The sequence below is a fragment of the Salvia hispanica genome, chromosome 2 (genome assembly GCF_029641045.1).
Source record: "Salvia hispanica isolate PSC_SH4W2 chromosome 2, Shi_PSC_v1, whole genome shotgun sequence".
Classification (NCBI taxonomy): Eukaryota; Viridiplantae; Streptophyta; class Magnoliopsida; order Lamiales; family Lamiaceae; genus Salvia; species Salvia hispanica.
The window spans coordinates 58,214,189-58,234,206 of NC_142693.1; the positions used below are offsets into that span (position 1 = coordinate 58,214,189).

Below are 20,018 nucleotides of genomic sequence, written 5' to 3' on the forward strand. Positions count from 1 at the left end.
CATACTGTATACATTACCGAAATTTCGGTATTTTATTAAAAAAAAAAACATATCTTTACCTTATTAAAATTTTCGGTATATAAATTTCAATATCGGTATTGTACCTCATTTTCAATATGTTATATCAAAATTTGATATATTGTAGTTTTGTGGTATAGTACAAAACATTCTACATCAATAAAAATAGAATGTTTGGGTTTTTAGAATATTATTTAGACTTTATAATTTAAAAATAGTATTAAATATTATATAGTCCATATAATTATATTTATATTTCAAAATATATTTTATGATTCAAAATATATAAAATTTACATATAACTAATTATATTTATATTTTAAGGTATATACAGTGTGAGAAATGATATGCTTATGTGGGCTCCTTATATGAGCATCACTCTCGTTTGACACACATTTAGCGTTATTCGTTTCGATTATCTATTTGGTTTTACTCTAATACATTAAAAAATGTTATTACAATTTTTAATTTCACAAAACTCATAAAAATCAAAGCTCGATTTGCTCGATTTCTCTATAATTTCAAATAAATGAATAAAATAATAAATCAAGTTTTGATTTTTATGAATTTTGTGAAATTAAAAATTGCAATAACATTTTTTAATGTATTAGAATTAAACTAAATAGATAAATCGAAACGAATGACGCTAAAAGTGTGTCAAACGAGAGTGGTGCTCACATAAGGTATGTAGCATATCATTCCTCTATACAGTGTTATACCATATTTTTGACATACCGCGGTATATGAATTCATACCATACCTTACTGAAATCTTTCGGTAAGGTATCATACCGTATAAAAAATAACGATATTTCAAAATTTTGGTATTTTCGTTATTTTTTAAGTACGATAGTCCGGTATTTTAGTAATTCGGTAATTTTTCGCACCCCCTACTAGGAGACATTAGATATTGAAGTACTCAGTTTCAAAAATAAAGGAACTTGTAGGGTGTAGTGGCGGCGAATCAAGGTGGACAAAATAAATTTAAAGTTGAAAGAGTGAACACAAAACATTGGTTTTTGTTAAAAAGATTGATTAAATTAATTTACCCTATGTGCCCATGATAAAAAATATCAATAACAAGTATAAATGCACATATCCATATTTGGATATTAACATGGTACTAATCGGACACCCGAAATCTAGAAAAATCATTGCACCAATTACCTGAACATGTACCAGGCTAGGATCGGGTATACCCAAAACCTAAAAACTAAAATCCCAACTCTAGTAAAATGAATTGGGTTTGGGTTGGGTTCATTGGTTGAAGCATGTTCCAATTGGTTCATTTTCATTCTTATGCTCATCCCATCATAAACTCAACTCGGGTCTAATCCGACGCGACCTAGAACTGGCTCTAATAAAGCTCACAATTAGGAATGTCAATCGGGTTATTCTGTTTTCAAGTCGATCCTGCCGGCTAATCAGTCAGTAAATTTATTGAATTAGAAATTTTCAACTTCGATCCTAAATATTTGGGTTTCGGGCTAGCCCAATAAATTAATTAGATTATTAATAATAGAATAGATATGATCAATCTAGTGCATAATAATGACAATTAATTGTATTTATAAAATGTAAATATAAGAAATTTTGAGATATACTACATAGTATGTTTGACGAGCCAAACTCCAGCTCAACCCACGATTTCAGTGAAATGGTATATTAAAAAAAGGTACGTGGATTGGAATGGATTGAATCAACGGCCATGTTAATGTATATACTTGAAATTCATCCATAAATATACTTAACTTTCTACTTATTGTATCCAAAAAATGCCATAATATGAGGTTGAACCTTTTAAAAATTGTTGAAAATCAGGCTTACGATATCAGGTTGAACCTTTTAAAAACTGTTAAAAAGCATAATTCATCCATAATTTGCTTTACTTATGCTATTTATGTTTTGTGAAATTTGACAAAGAAATGATATAGTAGTACTACTACTTTACAAGACAGTGAATAACATAATCTCTCTGACACATTAGGATTTAGTCAGTAATTTTATACTATTATTTTCTAGAGTAATTTTAATTTTTATGATATTTTGTGTTGATTTTAAAATTTGAAAAAACAAATCTAATTTATTACATAATCAATTCATTTTATCATCCTATAATCATGCAAATAATTTGACTGTCATGTTTTACCGTACATTCAATATTAAAAATTGATCGACAATTATGTTATTACTGTAAATTCAAAAAAATCAATAGATCAATTGGATTCCATGAATCTTGGAATCGGTCGTTAATTGATTTATTATCTTTAAATAAATATTACTGAATATATGAATAAATAATTAATTAAAAAATGGTGGAACTAGATATAGAAAAGAAGTAAACCAATGGTGTTTGCTCCTATATTCTCGCACAAACATTCATTCATCTCGATCCGTTTTCGGATTCCCCCCAATTCTCATCTCAAGAAACGGTTTTGACATTGGGATATTCCATTCTCAACATTATTGCATTGCTAGCATAAATTTAGCTCTTAATTTTGTTTGCATGTAAGCTTTATTAATGGCGATCGCCGCAGTAGTGATCCTCCCTTTAGGTCTCCTCTTCATTCTCTCCGGCCTCATTGTTAACCTGCTTCAGGTATACCCATCGCTCTATTTGTTTATACTTGCGCTATTGTTTCTGGATCTAGCAACCTTTTTTTATGAATGCTGATTAAATTACTAGATGAATGAAATTGAACAAACTTGTTGAATTTTAAGATAGTATTGAATGGCATTAGAATGATAGGGAACATTTGAATGTGGCATTTAAGTAGCAGAGTTGAAGATTTGATTTTGTTTATTGTCTCCATGGGAACATTTAAGTACAAAATTTATTATTCTCAATACAGATGTGTTCTAATCCTCAAACATGGGTTCTGTATATAGAATGTTGTGCCTACTTATGGAGTAAGACATTACTGGCTTACTAAAAAGGAAAAAGGGAAACGATAACGAGAGCGTAGTTTGCTGAGATGCACTTGCAATTGAAAGTGAAGTAAAATAATAACTTGTGAAATGGTGGGTGACTTGAAAACAATGAAAAAGCAGCTTTTAGCTTTTGTAAAGGATTTGGCAGCTTGCTTAAATTTCTTTCCAGAACCTTGAAGTTGAACCTTTCTTTGCCCTTTTGATAAAATGCCAAAGATCTGGTAACTAATGCTTTCAAAATCAGATACTCTTTATTAGTAGCATGTGGTTACATGATTAGCCCATTAACTTATACAGCTTGAACTTGAACTTGAATTGCACATGCCACCACCACACTAACAACCCAGGAATTGGTTAAGCTTTATCTGGTTTTGTAGTATTATGCTTGATCTTTTTAAAAGGTATCATTAGGTTATCCAAAGGCAAGATACATAATTACTGGGATCCTCGTAGCAAATGACTGATCCTGTAGTTCGATCAACTATAGCATTTATTTCTCTGCACTCAATTTTCTTTTGGCTTTAAGTACAAGAGTTAAATGAAGTGCCACCTTCATGGTGTAAGAGGCTATCCTTGATCAAGACGTTGATTCATTCAAGTTTATGTCCAAGAAGTAGTATACATTATTATGTGGTAGCAGAGTACTTTAATGCATGCATTTAATTGTTTGTTTGTTTACTTAGATGGTTGTAACCTGTCTAATATTGATACTTCCCTTAATTTTCAGGCATTCTTTTATATCCTTATTCGTCCATTCTCAAGAAATGCTTTCAGAAGGATCAATAAGGGAATCATGGAACTACTATCACTGGAACTCATCTGGCTTTTCGACTGGTGGGCAAATAATAAGGTATTCTGGAAGTATCATATTACATAGGCTATATACATGATTGAATTTTTCTCTTCCTGATTGAGATTGGAAAGTATGGAAACACTAAAACAAACCAAAAAAGTGCCAGAACAGTTTATAAGATTATGCACAATTCATCAATGATGTAAGAAATGATATGTTATGGCTGCCCTCCTGCTGTATTGTTTACTTACACGGGTGATTAATTGTTCTGACAGGTTCAGCTATTTGCAGATAAAGAAATCATTGAACTCATGGGTAAGGAATTTTTCAATAGCTCAACGTTTGTGCCCAAGCAAAGTGTTTTCCCAAAATGTTGAGCTTTCCTATCAAGGGTTTGAACATTAAGATTTGGGATATTATTTTAGGAAAGGAGCGAGCACTTCTCATTTGTAACCATAGAAGTGATATTGATTGGCTTGTCGGATGGGTATTAGCACAGGTTAGCCACTAATTTATATTGGTCATATATTCTCGACTTGATGAATGTTTTTCTATGATGTTGTCTTTATGATCTTCTTTCATATGTACTTGATGGGATCTTCTCATTGACTAAACAGTTATCTCACTTTTGCTAGCACGCAGGTTGCCTTGGTAGCTGCTTAGCCATTATAAAGAAAGAGATATTATGCCTTCCTGTGAGTTTTCTAAATACATTGGCAACTATATAGGGAATGGAACGTCAAGGTTTTGTTTTTTTAATTGTTCATAGCGCAAACACATACCCAAAATTGGCAGTCCACATGATGCAATAACATTTTATACTATGAAGTTTGCAATGAAATATGATGTCCTCTTCAAACTTAAGTTGATTTGCTTGTTTTCTGCAAATAAGCTCAATTTATAGGCACAAACAATTATAACCAATGTTATTATTATACATACAGGTCATAGGTTGTAGGTATTCTATGCCAGTTTATAACATTTCTGTTCAAAATATTGCGATAAAAATATTATTTCTACTTCTTGCTTTCTCTGATTTATGAAAAACAGCTCAATTTGTAGGCACAAACTATTATAACCTATGTTATTATTCACACAGGTCATAGGCTGGGCAATGTGGTTTTCTGGTTATATTTTTCTGCAGAGAAGTTGGGCAAAAGACGAAAACACCCTAAAGGTGTGCAGTTTAGTGTATATACTTTCTTATCCATCTGGGTTGTAAAACTTATCAGTCCACTAATGTGTTTTTCTTGATGTCTAATTGCAGTCTGGATTTGAGGGGCTAAATGATTTCCCTTTACCTTTTTGGTTGGCTCTTTTTGTTGAAGGAACACGTTTTACCCAGGCAAAACTTTTTGCAGCCCAACAATATGCTGCTTCAGTTGGGCTGCCTATTCCAAGGAATGTCCTAATTCCTCGTACCAAGGTTAGTTATAAGCATTGAATGCGGACAAGTATGAAACCTAGCTTACTGAGATCATTATGTCTCTTAGTTAATCTCATTGATGATTTACTTTTCCTAGACCAGTAGTTAATTCTAACCAGTATATCATTTTACCAAAACTCTGATATACTGTAAGTTTTTTCTAGTAGTTAAATTGTTTTAAGGGGCTTAATGCTAGGTATTATCATTCCAGTTGTCTTTGAATTAGTGAAATATAACTTCTTCACTTGTTAGTAATTAGTATTTTTATTTTCTGTACAGGGTTTTGTTGCAGCAGTAACTCATCTGCGATCACATGTTCCTGCAATTTATAATATTACAGTTGCTATCCCAAAAGATGAACCTTGTCCTACCCTTTTGAGAATCTTCAGGAGGCGTTCTTCTACGGTATGCCATGAGAGTTTGTCAACTTTATTTAATACAATTGCAGAACTGTTGCGGTGAAGTGCTGAATTTTGAATGCTTATCTACATCTCATCTTCAATTTCTTCCATGACACTTTTAATACTGATGAGCCAAGTACAGGCCTTTTTATTCTAAACTGGTTTCAACAAGTATGTTGATGAACTTCCAAATCTCCTACTGTAGGTACATGTGCATATTGAGCGACATCTAATGCAGGAATTACCTGAAACTAGTAGTGGGATAGCACAATGGTGCAAAGACGTATTCGTTGCAAAGGTAATGCTTTCTTGAAAATTGGTTACTTAAAAAATGTCACTCTGTGCAAAAGCAACATCTTGCTTAGGGAGTCACTAAAGTGGTGCACTTAAATGAATGTGTCAACTGGTGAATGAATGGTGAAACAATAAACTAATAAAATCCTTGTTTTCCAAAATTGACAATGATATTTCCACCACATCTATCATTGGTAAATTAGTTTGTCTTGTTTGTCATTGGTAGTGATGTTTTCTTAATAGGGTGGAGTGTTTAGCCCCAATTTTTGAGCAATTTGCCTTTTCATTCGAGATATATATCATACGAAGCCACTTATTCGTTGAATACTACACTGTTCTACTTCATAAGTAGAGTACATGGAATCACCTGAACAATAGGAGCTTTGTAACCAGGATGCTTTATTAGAGCAACATCTCGAAGCGAACTCATTTGGACCTGGACTGCCGCATGAGCTTCGCAGAACAAAAAAATCTTTAATGGTAACTACAACCATACAGTAAGTTGCTTCACTGCACAAAATCGTGATTGATTTTAAACATGTCTCCCGCTTGATGGATAGGTCGTGATTTGCTGGTCGTGTTTCCTACTTGCTGGCGTTGTGAGCTTGTTGGAACGTTTTCCATTCTCGTGGGGAGAAGTGGCCTTTTGCTTGTCGTTCTTGGGTGTCACTGTCATCCTTATGCACATACTCATTATGTTTAGTCAGTCGGAGCGTTCAACTCCTCCAAAGGAGCACCAACCAGACCCGTTGAATCAGGTGCTCCTTCAAACTTGAGCATTCGTATACAATAACAATGGCTATGCATACGAGTCAGGTAGATCTTAATTAGGTTGCAATATACCACATTACAAGCTAGTATGTGGTTTTTCTGGTTTTATTTATTTGTTTATTTATTAATTTATATTGAAAGAAGGATGCCATTTTTCCTTCTTTTTCCAACTTTACTGTATTTTTTTTTTTAGTTCAGCTCTTGTGAAAATAGTAACCAATTTATTTATACGAATATATAAATCATTGGTGGCTTCACTTTTCTTTTCTTACGAAACTAATCAACTTTTATGTGAATCTATTAATCAACATGAAATGTGATCAACTGATGCCAAAAAAAATTGTACCCGCCCTAATACCATATACTGTAATTGACATTAATAAAAAAATAATTTTGGGATCAATAAACTTTAATCGAAGACATTGGCTAATCCTGGTTGAATTAAATCATGGTGGTGTTATTTTAAATTTGTAATTCTAATCTGTAATTTCTGTCATTTTTAAATCTGTAACAATATTTTGCTTGGATTGTCTTCACCCACAAATCTAATCGCTCAATCTTTTCTATAGTACTACTATTTAATAAAATTTCTCTCCCTATAGACTATGCTTTTTTGCTATCTCCATGACTCAAATTTCTATCCCTAAAGACTATGTCACTATTTTGCTATTTAAGAAAATGCAATTTTCGTACGTAGCTATAAAGAGACCCCATTTATTAAAGCATTTTTCGGATTTTAGCCTTTTCTAATTAGTTTTGAGCCATGTTAAGTGGGATAAAAAAGTAGATTTCTATTTATTTCCCTTAAAAAAAGTAGTAGTATCCTTTCTCCGAACACAAAGATATTTTTTTATGGTTTGCGATAACAACGCAATCATCTAATCATAGTATTGTTGTTCTATTTTATTTAATAAATGTAAAATAATTAAAAATACAAAATAATCAAAATAAAATGTAATTATTGCAAATACAAAATTGATAGATAAATACTCTATAAAAGTGAACTACAAAAAGTACTCCGTTTCTGGAAACGTGAACAATTGGACTTCATTTTTAGCATAAATAAGTTATTTTATTCATTTCTATGGTTCCAGTTGTGCCGAGACTATACAATTATTAAAAGTAAAACACTACTATTTGGCAGGTTTGTAAAGTGGTGTGACGTTCAACCATCGCTTTGCTTCCATGTGTATAGAATATGATAGAATAAATAAGAATATAGCAACACAATAATTAATACTCACATCACAAAAATTATGCAAATATATTAAATACAATTTTTTTTTAGAAAAAATCTATGTTATCGAGCACTTTTGGTGAATGTTTGTAATTTATATATTCATACAAAATTGGTTTCAGTTTTTAGTTTTAAACTTAGTATTAATGAGTTTGATGAAATAAATTATAACTAAATAGTATAGTTGACCAGTAGTAGTAAACTTATTCCGAAGGAATTTGGGCGATTTAACGTTTCTAATAGTGAGCCACATTTCATACAAACAAAAATTTATAATGTGTTGTCTAATTATTCGCATTTAATGTATATTACGCAGCCACGTTGTCAAGTGTTGTGTTAATCTCCAACTATCCATGCGTTTTTACTTTCTTTTTTGTATTTAAATAATCAGATGAGAATAGTATAGATTCTAATAAAAGACATGGTCTTGTTTATTCCATGATCCGATGATCGAGACTTTTCATATTTCTAGATTTTATTTTAAACAGATTATTAATGGTAAGAACCCATTAAACCTACTTTTGTGCTTCATGTTTAACACAAAAATACATAAACTAAATTAAAATATTTTGAATTTAAGGATACGTACGTACACAAATCGTTGAACACAAATTCGCATGCAATATGCACTTTTTAATTAGTAACACCCCATCATATTTAAAAAGCAAAAAAATAAAAATAAAAAAGAGATCCGCATGAATTATAGTAAAATTCTCAGTGTCAAATTATATGTGAATGTAAATTCAACTCCTTTGCAGTATAACAATTCTGAGTGAAATTTGTGTGTGAATCATATACTAGTAGTAAAAACGTTCTTACATGATGAAGCTATTTTAAAACAAAGCATGTGTGAGTGTGATAGAGAATGCTAATGCAGTGCACTTCCACAAATGCAGGAATCCAAATCTTGACAGCTAAATGCTTTATTATCCAAACTTAGTAAAAGCCACTCTACTTGTCCGAATGTAACATCAACTTTGAAATTTCATGTGTGGTTTCTGTTCTGCAACCTTTCTCATTTCTGGAGGTCTTCTTTGGGCCCCACACTATTGGGGCTCCGGATTCCAGCTGCAACCTTTTTCTGTTTCACAATTTAATTGCATTTACTTGCCTTCCCTGCCCACAATTTAAGTCTATAGTCTCTAGTTTTTCACCCAAACACTTGCACACCATTAGTCCATTACCATGCTAGCTTAGTTTTTGAGGCGTGCCGTTTCTGAATTGCCACCATTTTTGTCCTCAAGCTTATTCAACAAACTATTTTGCGATCATTCTTAGTTGCGTGTTTTTGTTTTTGTTTTTGTTTTTGTTTTTGCGATCACCAGCTGTCTGCAACAAGGGGATGGCTTGAGAGAATAGAATTATACTATACTCATTACGGTTATGGCGGACAATGATTTTACTCGTCGGGAGAATCCAAGCTGCATATTATTCAAGGATGTCAGGTATGGATGGAATTCTCTTCAATGTTAACTCAGTGGAATAATTTCAGACGTTTGAAATCGATTTCTGTTGTCATTTTGTGTACTTGTAAAGATGATCAATGTTATGTTGTGAGCAGGTCAGCCCTTAAACTTGATGAGCTAGGTGTAGAGATAGCTACTATTGCTCTTCCTGCAGCAATGGCTTTGACAGCTGATCCTATAGCATCTCTCATTGATACCGCATTTATCGGCCAAATTGGTATCATCTTCATCTTCACCCTTTCAGTTAGTTATACACAAAGTTTTGAGCAAACATATATCTGAATGAACAACTATTTATATAGTGAGTGTTTGATCTAATCAGGTGCTGTTGAGCTTGCTGCGGTGGGAGTTTCGATTGCTTTGTTCAATCAGATATCAAGGATTGCGATATTCCCACTTGTCAGTGTGACAACTTCTTTTGTTGCCGAGGAAGATTCAAAGAACGGGGCGAACTTAGATTTCAAAGAGGACGACTTATCTAGCCAAGACAGTGAGGATAAGATGTTGATACCACAAAAGGGTAATGCTAGTTTTTATTATTGAATACAAATTTTATTATATCTCATCTTCCTTTAATTTGTGCTAGGTTTGGATGAGAAAGTCCACCGTTTGGACTCTGCAAAGAGTTTTGAGATAGGTGGGGTTGAGCAGGGGAAAAAGCAGATTGCATCGGCCCCTTCAGCGTTAATCATTGGTGGCATTCTAGGCCTACTCCAAGCTGTGTTTCTCATCACTGCAGCCAGACCATTACTAAGTTTCATGGGAGTGAAATATGTGAGGGAAACACTGTTTTCCATCTTTACTTGTACATATATTTTAGTATTATGATGTCATGGACTCTTGCTCTCGTAGGGCTCAGAGATGTCGAAACCTGCTGAACAGTACTTGAAGCTCAGATCGCTTGGTGCTCCTGCAGTTCTCTTGTCCTTAGCTATGCAAGGAGTGTTTCGTGGTCTCAAAGACACAAAAACTCCGCTTTATGCAACAGGTATACATTCAAACCAGCATCTCCCAAGCATATATCAATTATCAAGGCAAGACCAAGAAGATGCCTTATGTTCCTCACTACTCTCATTCCTCATTTAGTGTCCGGAGATTTAGCAAACATCATTTTGGACCCGATATTTATATTTGTTCTGAAGATGGGAGTCAGGGGTGCAGCCACTGCACACGTTATCTCTCAGTAAGTCGAACACACTCACATATAGCCTTTGGTATGGCAATGTTACATAAAAGCAGCTGCTGTTTTTAGGTATTTGATTGCTCTAATACTCTTCTGGAGATTGCAAAGGCAAGTGGAGCTCTTATCTCCTAGTCTTGGATATCTTCAATTAGGTCGTTTTATGAAAAATGGTGAGAATCTACATGACAAGTTCTTAAATAATTACCTTATAACCACAAATGATAACATCGATTGAAATTCAGGATTGCAATTGCTTATAAGGGTCATAGCCGTAACATTCTGTGTGACGCTAGCTGCATCAATGGCAGCCAGGCTGGGATCGACAGAAATGGCTGCATTTCAGGTTTGCTTGCAGGTTTGGCTAGCTAGTTCTCTTTTGGCAGATGGTTTGGCCGTTGCTGGACAGGTGATCCACATCACTCTTTATCCCTTTCATTGTTCTTTGCGATGGAAAACGTATCATTTTGTATGGATTAATTAAGAATGGTTTCTCTCTTTAGGCCATACTTGCAAGTGCTTTTGCAAGGAAAGACTATAGTAGGGCAGCTGCCACAGCGTCCCGAGTGCTGCAGGTGACTTAAAAATACAAGAAAAGGCTATCATGACATATTGGCTTGATGTAAACCTGTCTGATACGGTCGAGCATTTCACTGCAGTTGAGTTTAGCTCTGGGATTCTGCTTAGCTGTCATGCTCGGGTTTGGATTGCATTTTGGAGCACGAATCTTCACCAAAGACGCTGATGTTATCCGCCTTATTGGTGTTGGCATCCCGGTAGTTTAACCAACTCAACAAGTTTGTCTAATCCAGCGTTTTCCACTTTAAGATTCTCGAAATTCTTGGCCATTGCAGTTTGTGGCAGCAACTCAGCCGATCAACTCATTGGCCTTTGTTTTTGATGGTGTCAACTTTGGAGCATCTGATTTTGCATATTCAGCCTACTCAATGGTATGTTTCTATCTCTTTGTGAGAGATACAATGATGAATAATCCAACAAGCCGGTCTCTAACTCGTGCATAATGGATATGCCTGCAGGTTATAGTGGCTATTTTTAGCATCATCGCGTTGTTGGTTCTTTCATCCACCTGTGGTTTTATAGGGATATGGGTTGCCCTTACTGTCTACATGAGTTTAAGAGCATTAGCTGGATTTTGGAGGTGAGTTTTCCGACATAACATAAGATCTTCAGCACATGGTTTGATGAATTTGTCAACTTTGAGCTATTTGGACAATAGCATTCTTGAAATATTGTGCTTTTCTTTTGTGTCTGATGCAGAATAGGGACAGCAACAGGGCCATGGGAATTTCTTAGGAGTTGATTCTGTTTTGTTTTAGAGATGTGGAAAATCAAATCGATCGATGGCTTCTTCATGTATTAGGAACTAAGATTTGAAAATGTGTTATTGTATATATATATATAGGTTGCGTTTAGGGAGGCTTGAGACCATCAATGATGGCTTCTCAAACCAAGATACTACTAACCAACTATTTTAAATGTGTCTTAATATTAAGCAATACTATTGGGAAATAATATATCCCCAATCAATGTTATGGTGTCACAATTCAAATAGTAGTTTGTATTTATTCATTTGAACACACCTTGTCAATTTGATTATTTTGTATAGAAGATTACTACTATAAAAGTTGTTACCACGAACAAATTAACAGACAAGAGTTGAGCTAATCTGGTAATAACAAAAAAGAAGAAAAAAAGATATGACTAGAGTGGTGGTGGGGGTGATGGTGATCTCCTCCTCATCCGGTGTTGGTGTTAGTGTCATCCGAGGGCCAGATAACAGTCTCTATGAGACGTTCGCGCATCAACTCCAGATTCTGATCCGAGATCCTCTCATACATCTCCACATGATCACATTTCTACATTCACCATTGCTTGTATACATCAACATTCATTCATCACCATCATATCTATAATCATGCTTGCAATTGCTCAACTAACCTTAATCCATCTCCCATAGAGGTGAAGCCGAGTCACCATCACTCTCTCAGCCAGCTCCAGCTTATCCTGTGTCCAAAAAACCACCCATGCTTCAGTTAACCACTAGCTACATTAATAAACAACCCTTCCCTACCTTGACAAGTTCGCGAATGAAGGCCTTGCCGTAGCCACGCTCATTTGATGCAATATAACTGCCACACAAACACATTGCAAACTCTATAATTTCGTATTTCATTTCCAAAAATTGAATGTAGGACTACTCTTACTTATAAAACCAACGATATTGTGGAGGATTCATCTCATAAAGCTGGTTCAACACAGTCCTCACTGCTTTGTAAGTGAAGAAGTCCACAAGTTGCTGCAATCAAACTCACAATTAGGTCAATTTCACTCACAATTAAGTGTATTTATTAACTGAAATGAAACATACTCTTTTAACATCCTCATAGCTTTCCTCATACTGGCCACCTAATCCACCGACTCCAACAACAGTCATCTTTTTCCGGTGTTTCTTCTGCAAATTAGTTGGAGGGGAGAAGAAAGCTCTGTTTGGAGAAGAAGTGCTCAAATCCAAACGAGGAGGCATATGCTTTCTCCCAACTGAGGAATGCCTCAGCGGGATTAAATCTCCGCCGCTCAAATTGCAGGAAGCACACTCCACCAACGACGATGAACCGCCAACTACACACACTGCTCCCGCCATCTGTTACAGAAATCAAACAACAACAACAACAAACACTCTGTTTGTTTGTTTGTTTTTGTTGAATTTCGATGTTATAATTATAGAATAAGAGTATAAGAAGAGATTCAATTTGATTGACCTGGATATATATAGAGGATTCAGATTGGAATTGCTTCTGCTGACTTGAATATTCAACAAATTAAGCGAGACAAAGCTTCCACGGAAACGGTTGATGCACTTTGGAGAAAAGGGTGTCCAAATTCACAACGGAATGTGTTTGGCCAACAACAAAAATTGCTCATTTGTTGAATTATGACCAGAATAATATTCTGAGGCTCACAATGTCCCAACCAATAGAATCTCACTCTGTTACACAAACCAACCTTCTACCATTGCTTCGACTTGGCACATGTTCTAATTTACTACATGTTGCTATTTAAATTACAAATTTTATTCATTTATTATTAATTTAATAAAGTTTCGAAAACTATTTAATTACAAAATTTCAATTTTTTACTCTACACCCCCAAATCTTTAAAATGATGTATTCTAAAATATGGTTTAAGTTTTTTATTGTTATGATTGTACTACTAAGTAGCTAATTGAAGTGACATACACATCCAACTACTGTATTTCTTAGTATATCAGATTCTTATTGAAGGAAAATTACCAATTGTCTAACAAGTAGTAAAAAATTACTACTACGGAGGAGGAGTATATATTTAGCTACAATCTTTTTAGTGTAATTGAGATGTAAATTAAGTGTGAATAGAAAATCTACATGTCAATGTTTGTTTGGCGGATCAGTGACCGGTATTGATTCAAATTTGTTTGATTTAGTATTCTAATTTTGACTTCTAAATATTCACATTAAGTAATGGTTTTTTTTTTTGACATTTAAATATTCACATTTATTAAATAAAAAATGTTTTTGTCTTCTAAATATTCACATTGATTAAATGAAATTTGTTTTGAAGTTTTTGCAGACAGTTGTTCATCTTTTACTTATAAGTTTCCCCAAGTCTTATATTAGTTGGAAAATTTTCGAGACTATTACTACTAGTATTACTTAAGATATACTATTTCAAAACCTCTATTGAATAGTGTACATATTGAAAAATGATTTAAAAGCAGTATTCCATTGTTTAATATCTTCATTCTCTATGCATGATAATTTTTTGACCATGTTTAGATGGACAAGTAATAGAGCCATTATGGCTTGGGGCCATGTGCTCTTAAGATGGTTCTACACTTCTACATGAAAATAGTAGTACTTCTATTCATCTAGTATTTACTTAGGTGGTCAATGATTTTACAGAAACAATTCAGCAGAAACAATTCTTTAGCCAATCGTAAGAAGGATCAAATGTATAAATTCACAAGCCACTCCATAAATAAAGAAAGAGAAAAACATTTGTACATACATGAGTGATGAGACTACGTCTTCACTAGTACCAGATTAAATTAATCACACAATTACGGCAGTGTAGATTGTAGACAAGCACAATTGTCAATGTCTCTTTTTAGCAAGTGCACATTTTAAGTAGGTTTAAAGAAGCCCTTCTCCTTCAAGCTTTCAACAGTTAGCTTGAGGGTTTCTTCAAGAGGGGTGAACTCAACGCCTAGGCTTTTTGCTCTTTCCTTCGAAACCTGATATGTAGGCATCAAAGGCTTGTCATCCGCACACCTGCTCGTAGGATGTCCACATTAAACGAAAGCCATATCAGTTATAAGCAGCATTGCAGTTAGCAACTACATGAAAATCTTCCACTAACCCCTTACTCAAACCCCGACTTACTAATTGGGAGTGAAACGTCTTAACAACTTGGCTACGCTTCGTTGTCAGCTTAGAATCCATGTATAAATAAGTGAAGAAGGAACACAACATGAAGCACCCTTATGGCTATAAACCTAGTTAGAAAATAATTTCACAATTCTTTGAGACTTACTTCGTATGGACTAGGCTATAATTGTCCAACACCATCCTCTAATTGACGAGTGCAAGAAGCAGAAGTAGCTCAAGCTATATTATATGAGGGCTTGACAAAGAACATGGTTCAGTTAAATTTAGTTTTTCAATTTGGTGTCATTAGCTTCAAACGAAACACCAAACAAATTAACTTGAAAAAAACTATGTAGAGAGTAGATGCAGACAATCACATAGTCAATGAGACCGACTGCTAACGTAAAGCCAGAAGGCAAGTAGTGTAATATATCGAGTTGAAATCAAGAACATACTTTTCAGGAAGATGCAAAGTAGGATCGATTTCATGTAATATCTTCACCAATTCTGAGTAGTGTAGAACTCTCCCCACTGTGCAGTATCTTCCATTAGCTGCAGGGTTCTCGAAAGCCAAAATGTGCGCGTTGGCAACATCTCGTACATCCACCCATCCAACTACAGCATTTTGATATGTTTCCGCACCTGTATATATATTTTTTAACAAGACAGGCCAAGATTAGGAACGCAAAAGTTCATTCATACCAATTCAGCATAAAAAATACCAGACACTAGGATTCTCAGCAATCAAGAGTGGTCTGGTGTACGAAGCTTGTTGGGCAATCTCAGTAACTTGACTAATCGATCGAAATTTCTACTTAATGTTAAGCTATAAGTTTCAAAACGCAAATGAGGAAGGGATGATTTTGATTAGTGGGTATAACTCATAAATCATAATTCATTGAAATCATTAGCACATGAAATTATAAAAGAGATAGCATAGAAGACTTATACAGTTGAAGCATCAACTGGATAGACATACCATTTATCAAGTTCAAAATTGCAGCAGAACTTGTGTTGAGAGTTGGCTGCAGGAGCGGACCGATTACCATAGAAGGGTTTATTGCAACCATGTCGATACCTTTCTCTTTCACAAATTTCCATGCAGCATCTTCGGCCAATGTCTTTGAAAGCATATACCATTGCTAATGACAGACAGTAGTGAAGAATGTAACGGTCCGTGGACATACACCAAAAAGTGAAGTTGTCAATACATTTTAAAGAGAGATAGAACTGATCGCAAGAGAAAGAGAGAAATTGAACATTTAATTATGATAATAGCACAGATTAAGAATTATCCATGCATAACTGTGTGCAATACATTTTTTGTATGTAACATCATGCAAATTTATGTTCAACATTATGCATATTTTTCACGTAGCTCCCAACTTATGAATATACAGTATACTGATGTTTTAATGTGCATGTTATGTTTAATTATAATCTACATATTTGTATTCAACTATATACGTGCATATTTGTGTTACTATATTCATAATGTGTACAAATAAACATATTTTAATTTTTGGGGATGGTCACCGGCGTGCGACAGTCTGACATCATTTTTGTCATCATCGCCATAAATGAGCTAATCGCATGAGAAACAGATAAGATGAACAGTAAATTATGGCAATATACTAAGAATTATCCATGCATATTTATGTTCAGTATTATGCATAAAATTGTTTCCGCCTTATGATCAATTAAAACCTAAAAATATGCAAAAAAAGATAAAGCATTAGATTTTTTAGGGACAAAAATATCCCTATGCGCTTTTGATACTAAAAGGGAAGGTGTCGCAGTGTGCCACGTGAACAAAATGTGTGATCCAGATTTGGATCTATATACGCTGAGTGCAAGTGTTCTCACGTTATCAACTATAATAAAGTTATCATCTTAACTCACCCTTCTATACGTTTGGGTGAGAATGACAAAAGTACAAAAGAAATGAGAATTATTTTCAGCTCTTTGATCACAAAGATCCACGGTGAACGCATATCTTTATTGGATTTATGCAGCTCTTGTGTTCGAATCTCAGCGAATATTTTATATTTGTTCATTTATTTCATGTTTGTTGATTTTGTGTGCTTGTTAGTTGATTTTATGTGCTTGTTCTCAGGAAAAGTGCATCCACCATAGATCTTTTTGATCAGAAAGCTAACCATGATTCCCCATTTCTCTCTTACTATTGTCATTCTCACCCAATACATTTCCTATACACTCACATGGGAGGGAGTAAACTGACCTGCGCCTTTTTGCAAAAGTCTGGGTCAGACCACCAAGTCTCATCAACTACAACTTCAGGTGTTCGAGGTCTGCCATTGGCAAAAACTGCAGCTATGGAAGATGTTAAAACAACCCTTTTGATGGATGGCGTCCTTGCACATGATCCAAGCACATTGAGTGTCCCTTTTAATGCAGGATCAATCAAATCTGCCTGAAGGAAGTGAGTCAAAGTGACAAAAGTTTAGCTGAATATAGTGAAGTTTGAAAACCATATATGTGAACCAAAATATAACAAGAAGGTCCCATTAATTTATGACAAGTATAAAAGGCTTATTTTCTAGGAGTGTTACTTAATTCAAATATCATTTAGATTCTCTATTCAATGTCCTCCAAAATGAAAACTTGGAAAACCTGTGGATCATTGGTTGCAATGAAAAATGGGGATGCAGTATGAAAAACACCATCGCATCCGTCAACTACAGCATCAAATGAGCCTTCTTCCAGAAGATCTGCTTTGATCAAATTAAGTCTCTCCTTTGCCCCATCAAGCTCGAGTAGGTGTTGAGTCTTCTTTGGATTATCTGCCATATAAATATGTCCACCTTAAAACTAAACATGATTTCCATTGGCAATATGAATCAACATATACAACAAAACAAACATCATAGAGGTTATCAATACCACATACCAGTTCTACCTAACTTCTGTTTCATGGCTTAAACGTAGTATAAGAGGGAAAAAAAAGATATGCCAAATTAAAGGAACTGACAGATTTACTAGAGGAAAAGATTGAAACCGCAGAAAAGTATATGTGAAGCCTATTTACTTCCATACTACTACTGCTTTACAAGAACTGAGAAGATAATCTGCTAAATCTTTTTAAACTTATGGTAACTCCTTAAGATCCCAAAGGTGCAGTTCAATGCAATGAACCATGTTTGTAGCTCAAAGGAAAGGTCATAGAAATTTAAACAAGGAGTGGAGCCATCTTGCATCATTTAATCAAATTTATCACAAATATTAATTGGACGAAGATCACCGCTGATCTACATGATCTAGAGCAATTTGATTAATTGTGAAGCAAATTTCAGCTACTTTATTGATCTTTTGCCAGCTCGCTTCGTGGAAACATACAGATCAAGGCAAAATACAGTAAAACCACTCTCTGCACTAATTAACCTCGCAAAAGTTAGGGCAAAGACTAGCCGAATTTGGTCGAGAGAAACAATAAGGGTAATTAAAAATGTGAGATGAAAAATAAAGTGAATCCAGAAATACAATATCGCGAAAAGTGAAGAGGAAAACAATGTAAATAGGAGAAGCAAATAGTTAAAGGTAAGGGAGAAGGATGATTGAAGTAACTGGTATCACGAACAGATGCATTGACAGTGTAGCCGCGGCGGAGCAGGAGTTTGACTAGCCAAGAAGCAACGTAGCCTGAGGCTCCTGTTACACACACCTTCTTCATCTCTGCTGATTATTTGTGATGTTCAGAGACACTGAGAGAGATGACTGTATGGTATGATGTAGGGAGTTAGGTAAGAGAGTTTATATTGTTGATCGCTGCTTATCCACCAACTGCCAGGAAGACAAATATCATTACATTTAAATACTCCATCCATCCCATATAATTATTGACACGTGTTTTAATTATAATTGATAAATTAAGAAAGAGGATAAATAAAAAGAGAATGAGAAAAAAAGTTGTCATAAATGAATATGAACTATTTCTATATGACCGACGAAAAATGAAATATGGTCTATTTCTATGGAATAGAGGAAGTATTTATATCCATTTCAATATTTCATGGATTTGTTGAATACTCACTCCGTCCCACAATAAGAGTTATATTTTGTCATTTCGGTCTGTTTCACAATAAGATTCCTATTTCACTTTTACCATAAATAGTAAGTAGGTTCCATATTCCACAAACTTATTCTACTCACATTTCATCTACTATAAAACTAATACATATGAGTGAGACTCATATTCCACTAACTTATTTAACCCATTTTTCATACTTTCTTAAAACATGTGTCATAACTAAATAATACTATTTCTATTGCAGGGCGGAGGGAATATATTACATAAAAGTTTCGTTGAGGTCTAATTCAAATTTGTTACAGATGGTCATCGAGCAAGATGGTAAAAAATTTCTATTTTGATTCATTTGTGAATTAGAGTTCCAGATCATAACTACTATAAATTGTAAAAAGAAGTCCACTCCTCACACTATCATTTAAAATTATATATACTATGGAGGGGGCCTAGAGTTACAACATCCTTCTGCTCATATGATGCCACATGGCACGTAGATGCAACATAACAACATAATTAAGCAACAAAGGATGACACAAAAAAAAATGACGTCAGATTGCATAAATGACATTTTTTATTGCATTAAATGCAATTTATTTTGCATTTTAGTCTATAATGCAACATAAAAGGTTTTTATACCGTCTGTTTATTTAAGTCATCCACTAAGTTTGTTGTTTAATAACTTTGTTTTGTTACTTATATATGTCACGTGGTAGTACGCGATTAAAAGAATGCTGTGAACTTAAATAAATCCGTTTGCTAGCAAATGTCAAATTTCACTATAGGAGTGGTGAATTGGGTCAGAGATTCAAACGACACTGCATCTTTTAATGGATTTAATTCTTTAAAAGTTGAATTCAACTTAATAAGACTATTAATATTAATTAAGTCTACTTAATTTTTTAACACTAAACTACCAAGCATAGTATATAGAGTTGTTAAAGTTGAAGATGAAACGACTTTAGATTTGTCGTAGTACATCATTATTAACATTAAACTACCAAGCATAGTGAAGATGAAGAGACATTTGATTTCC

The 20,018-nt window shown here is 34.3% G+C and overlaps 4 protein-coding genes across 5 annotated transcripts; 2 read left to right on the plus strand and 2 right to left on the minus strand.

The window, feature by feature from the left end:
* Nucleotides 1-2,353: 2,353 nt before the first annotated feature.
* LOC148932765 (1-acyl-sn-glycerol-3-phosphate acyltransferase 2-like) lies at nucleotides 2,354-6,890 on the plus strand. Its single transcript, XM_089063994.1, has 11 exons — nucleotides 2,354-2,616; nucleotides 3,676-3,798; nucleotides 4,017-4,056; nucleotides 4,167-4,240; nucleotides 4,377-4,436; nucleotides 4,841-4,918; nucleotides 5,009-5,167; nucleotides 5,447-5,572; nucleotides 5,774-5,866; nucleotides 6,256-6,342; nucleotides 6,423-6,890. The coding sequence occupies exons 1-11, from the start codon at nucleotides 2,539-2,541 to the stop codon at nucleotides 6,636-6,638; spliced, it is 1,134 nt and encodes a 377-aa protein (XP_088920120.1). The 5' UTR covers nucleotides 2,354-2,538; the 3' UTR covers nucleotides 6,639-6,890.
* Nucleotides 6,891-8,976: 2,086 nt separating this feature from the next.
* Nucleotides 8,977-12,112, plus strand: LOC125198432 (protein DETOXIFICATION 42-like). Its single transcript, XM_089065464.1, has 13 exons — nucleotides 8,977-9,315; nucleotides 9,432-9,553; nucleotides 9,659-9,856; nucleotides 9,923-10,110; nucleotides 10,189-10,324; nucleotides 10,423-10,519; nucleotides 10,589-10,689; nucleotides 10,762-10,925; nucleotides 11,020-11,091; nucleotides 11,176-11,292; nucleotides 11,371-11,466; nucleotides 11,554-11,675; nucleotides 11,795-12,112. Exons 1-13 carry the CDS (start codon nucleotides 9,254-9,256, stop codon nucleotides 11,835-11,837), a joined length of 1,518 nt encoding a protein of 505 aa, XP_088921590.1. The 5' UTR covers nucleotides 8,977-9,253; the 3' UTR covers nucleotides 11,838-12,112.
* Nucleotides 12,113-12,118: 6 nt separating this feature from the next.
* LOC125198441 (chaperonin-like RbcX protein 2, chloroplastic) lies at nucleotides 12,119-13,521 on the minus strand. 2 transcript variants are annotated; one of them, XM_089065466.1, is made up of 6 exons: nucleotides 13,297-13,521; nucleotides 12,906-13,178; nucleotides 12,742-12,833; nucleotides 12,609-12,666; nucleotides 12,476-12,541; nucleotides 12,119-12,393 (listed from the first exon to the last, which is right to left on the minus strand). In XM_089065466.1, the coding sequence occupies exons 2-6, from the start codon at nucleotides 13,176-13,178 to the stop codon at nucleotides 12,274-12,276; spliced, it is 609 nt and encodes a 202-aa protein (XP_088921592.1). In that variant the 5' UTR covers nucleotides 13,297-13,521; the 3' UTR covers nucleotides 12,119-12,273. The 2 variants fall into 2 exon arrangements, with proteins under 2 accessions (XP_088921592.1, XP_088921591.1); XM_089065465.1 differs by having other exon boundaries at nucleotides 12,906-13,215; nucleotides 13,297-13,520.
* A 960-nt stretch (nucleotides 13,522-14,481) lies between these two features.
* Nucleotides 14,482-18,734, minus strand: LOC125200925 (phenylacetaldehyde reductase-like). Its single transcript, XM_048098761.2, has 6 exons — nucleotides 18,526-18,734; nucleotides 17,575-17,744; nucleotides 17,183-17,374; nucleotides 15,920-16,082; nucleotides 15,396-15,582; nucleotides 14,482-14,844 (listed from the first exon to the last, which is right to left on the minus strand). Exons 1-6 carry the CDS (start codon nucleotides 18,629-18,631, stop codon nucleotides 14,697-14,699), a joined length of 966 nt encoding a protein of 321 aa, XP_047954718.2. The 5' UTR covers nucleotides 18,632-18,734; the 3' UTR covers nucleotides 14,482-14,696.
* Between the last annotated feature and the right edge of the window lie 1,284 nt (nucleotides 18,735-20,018).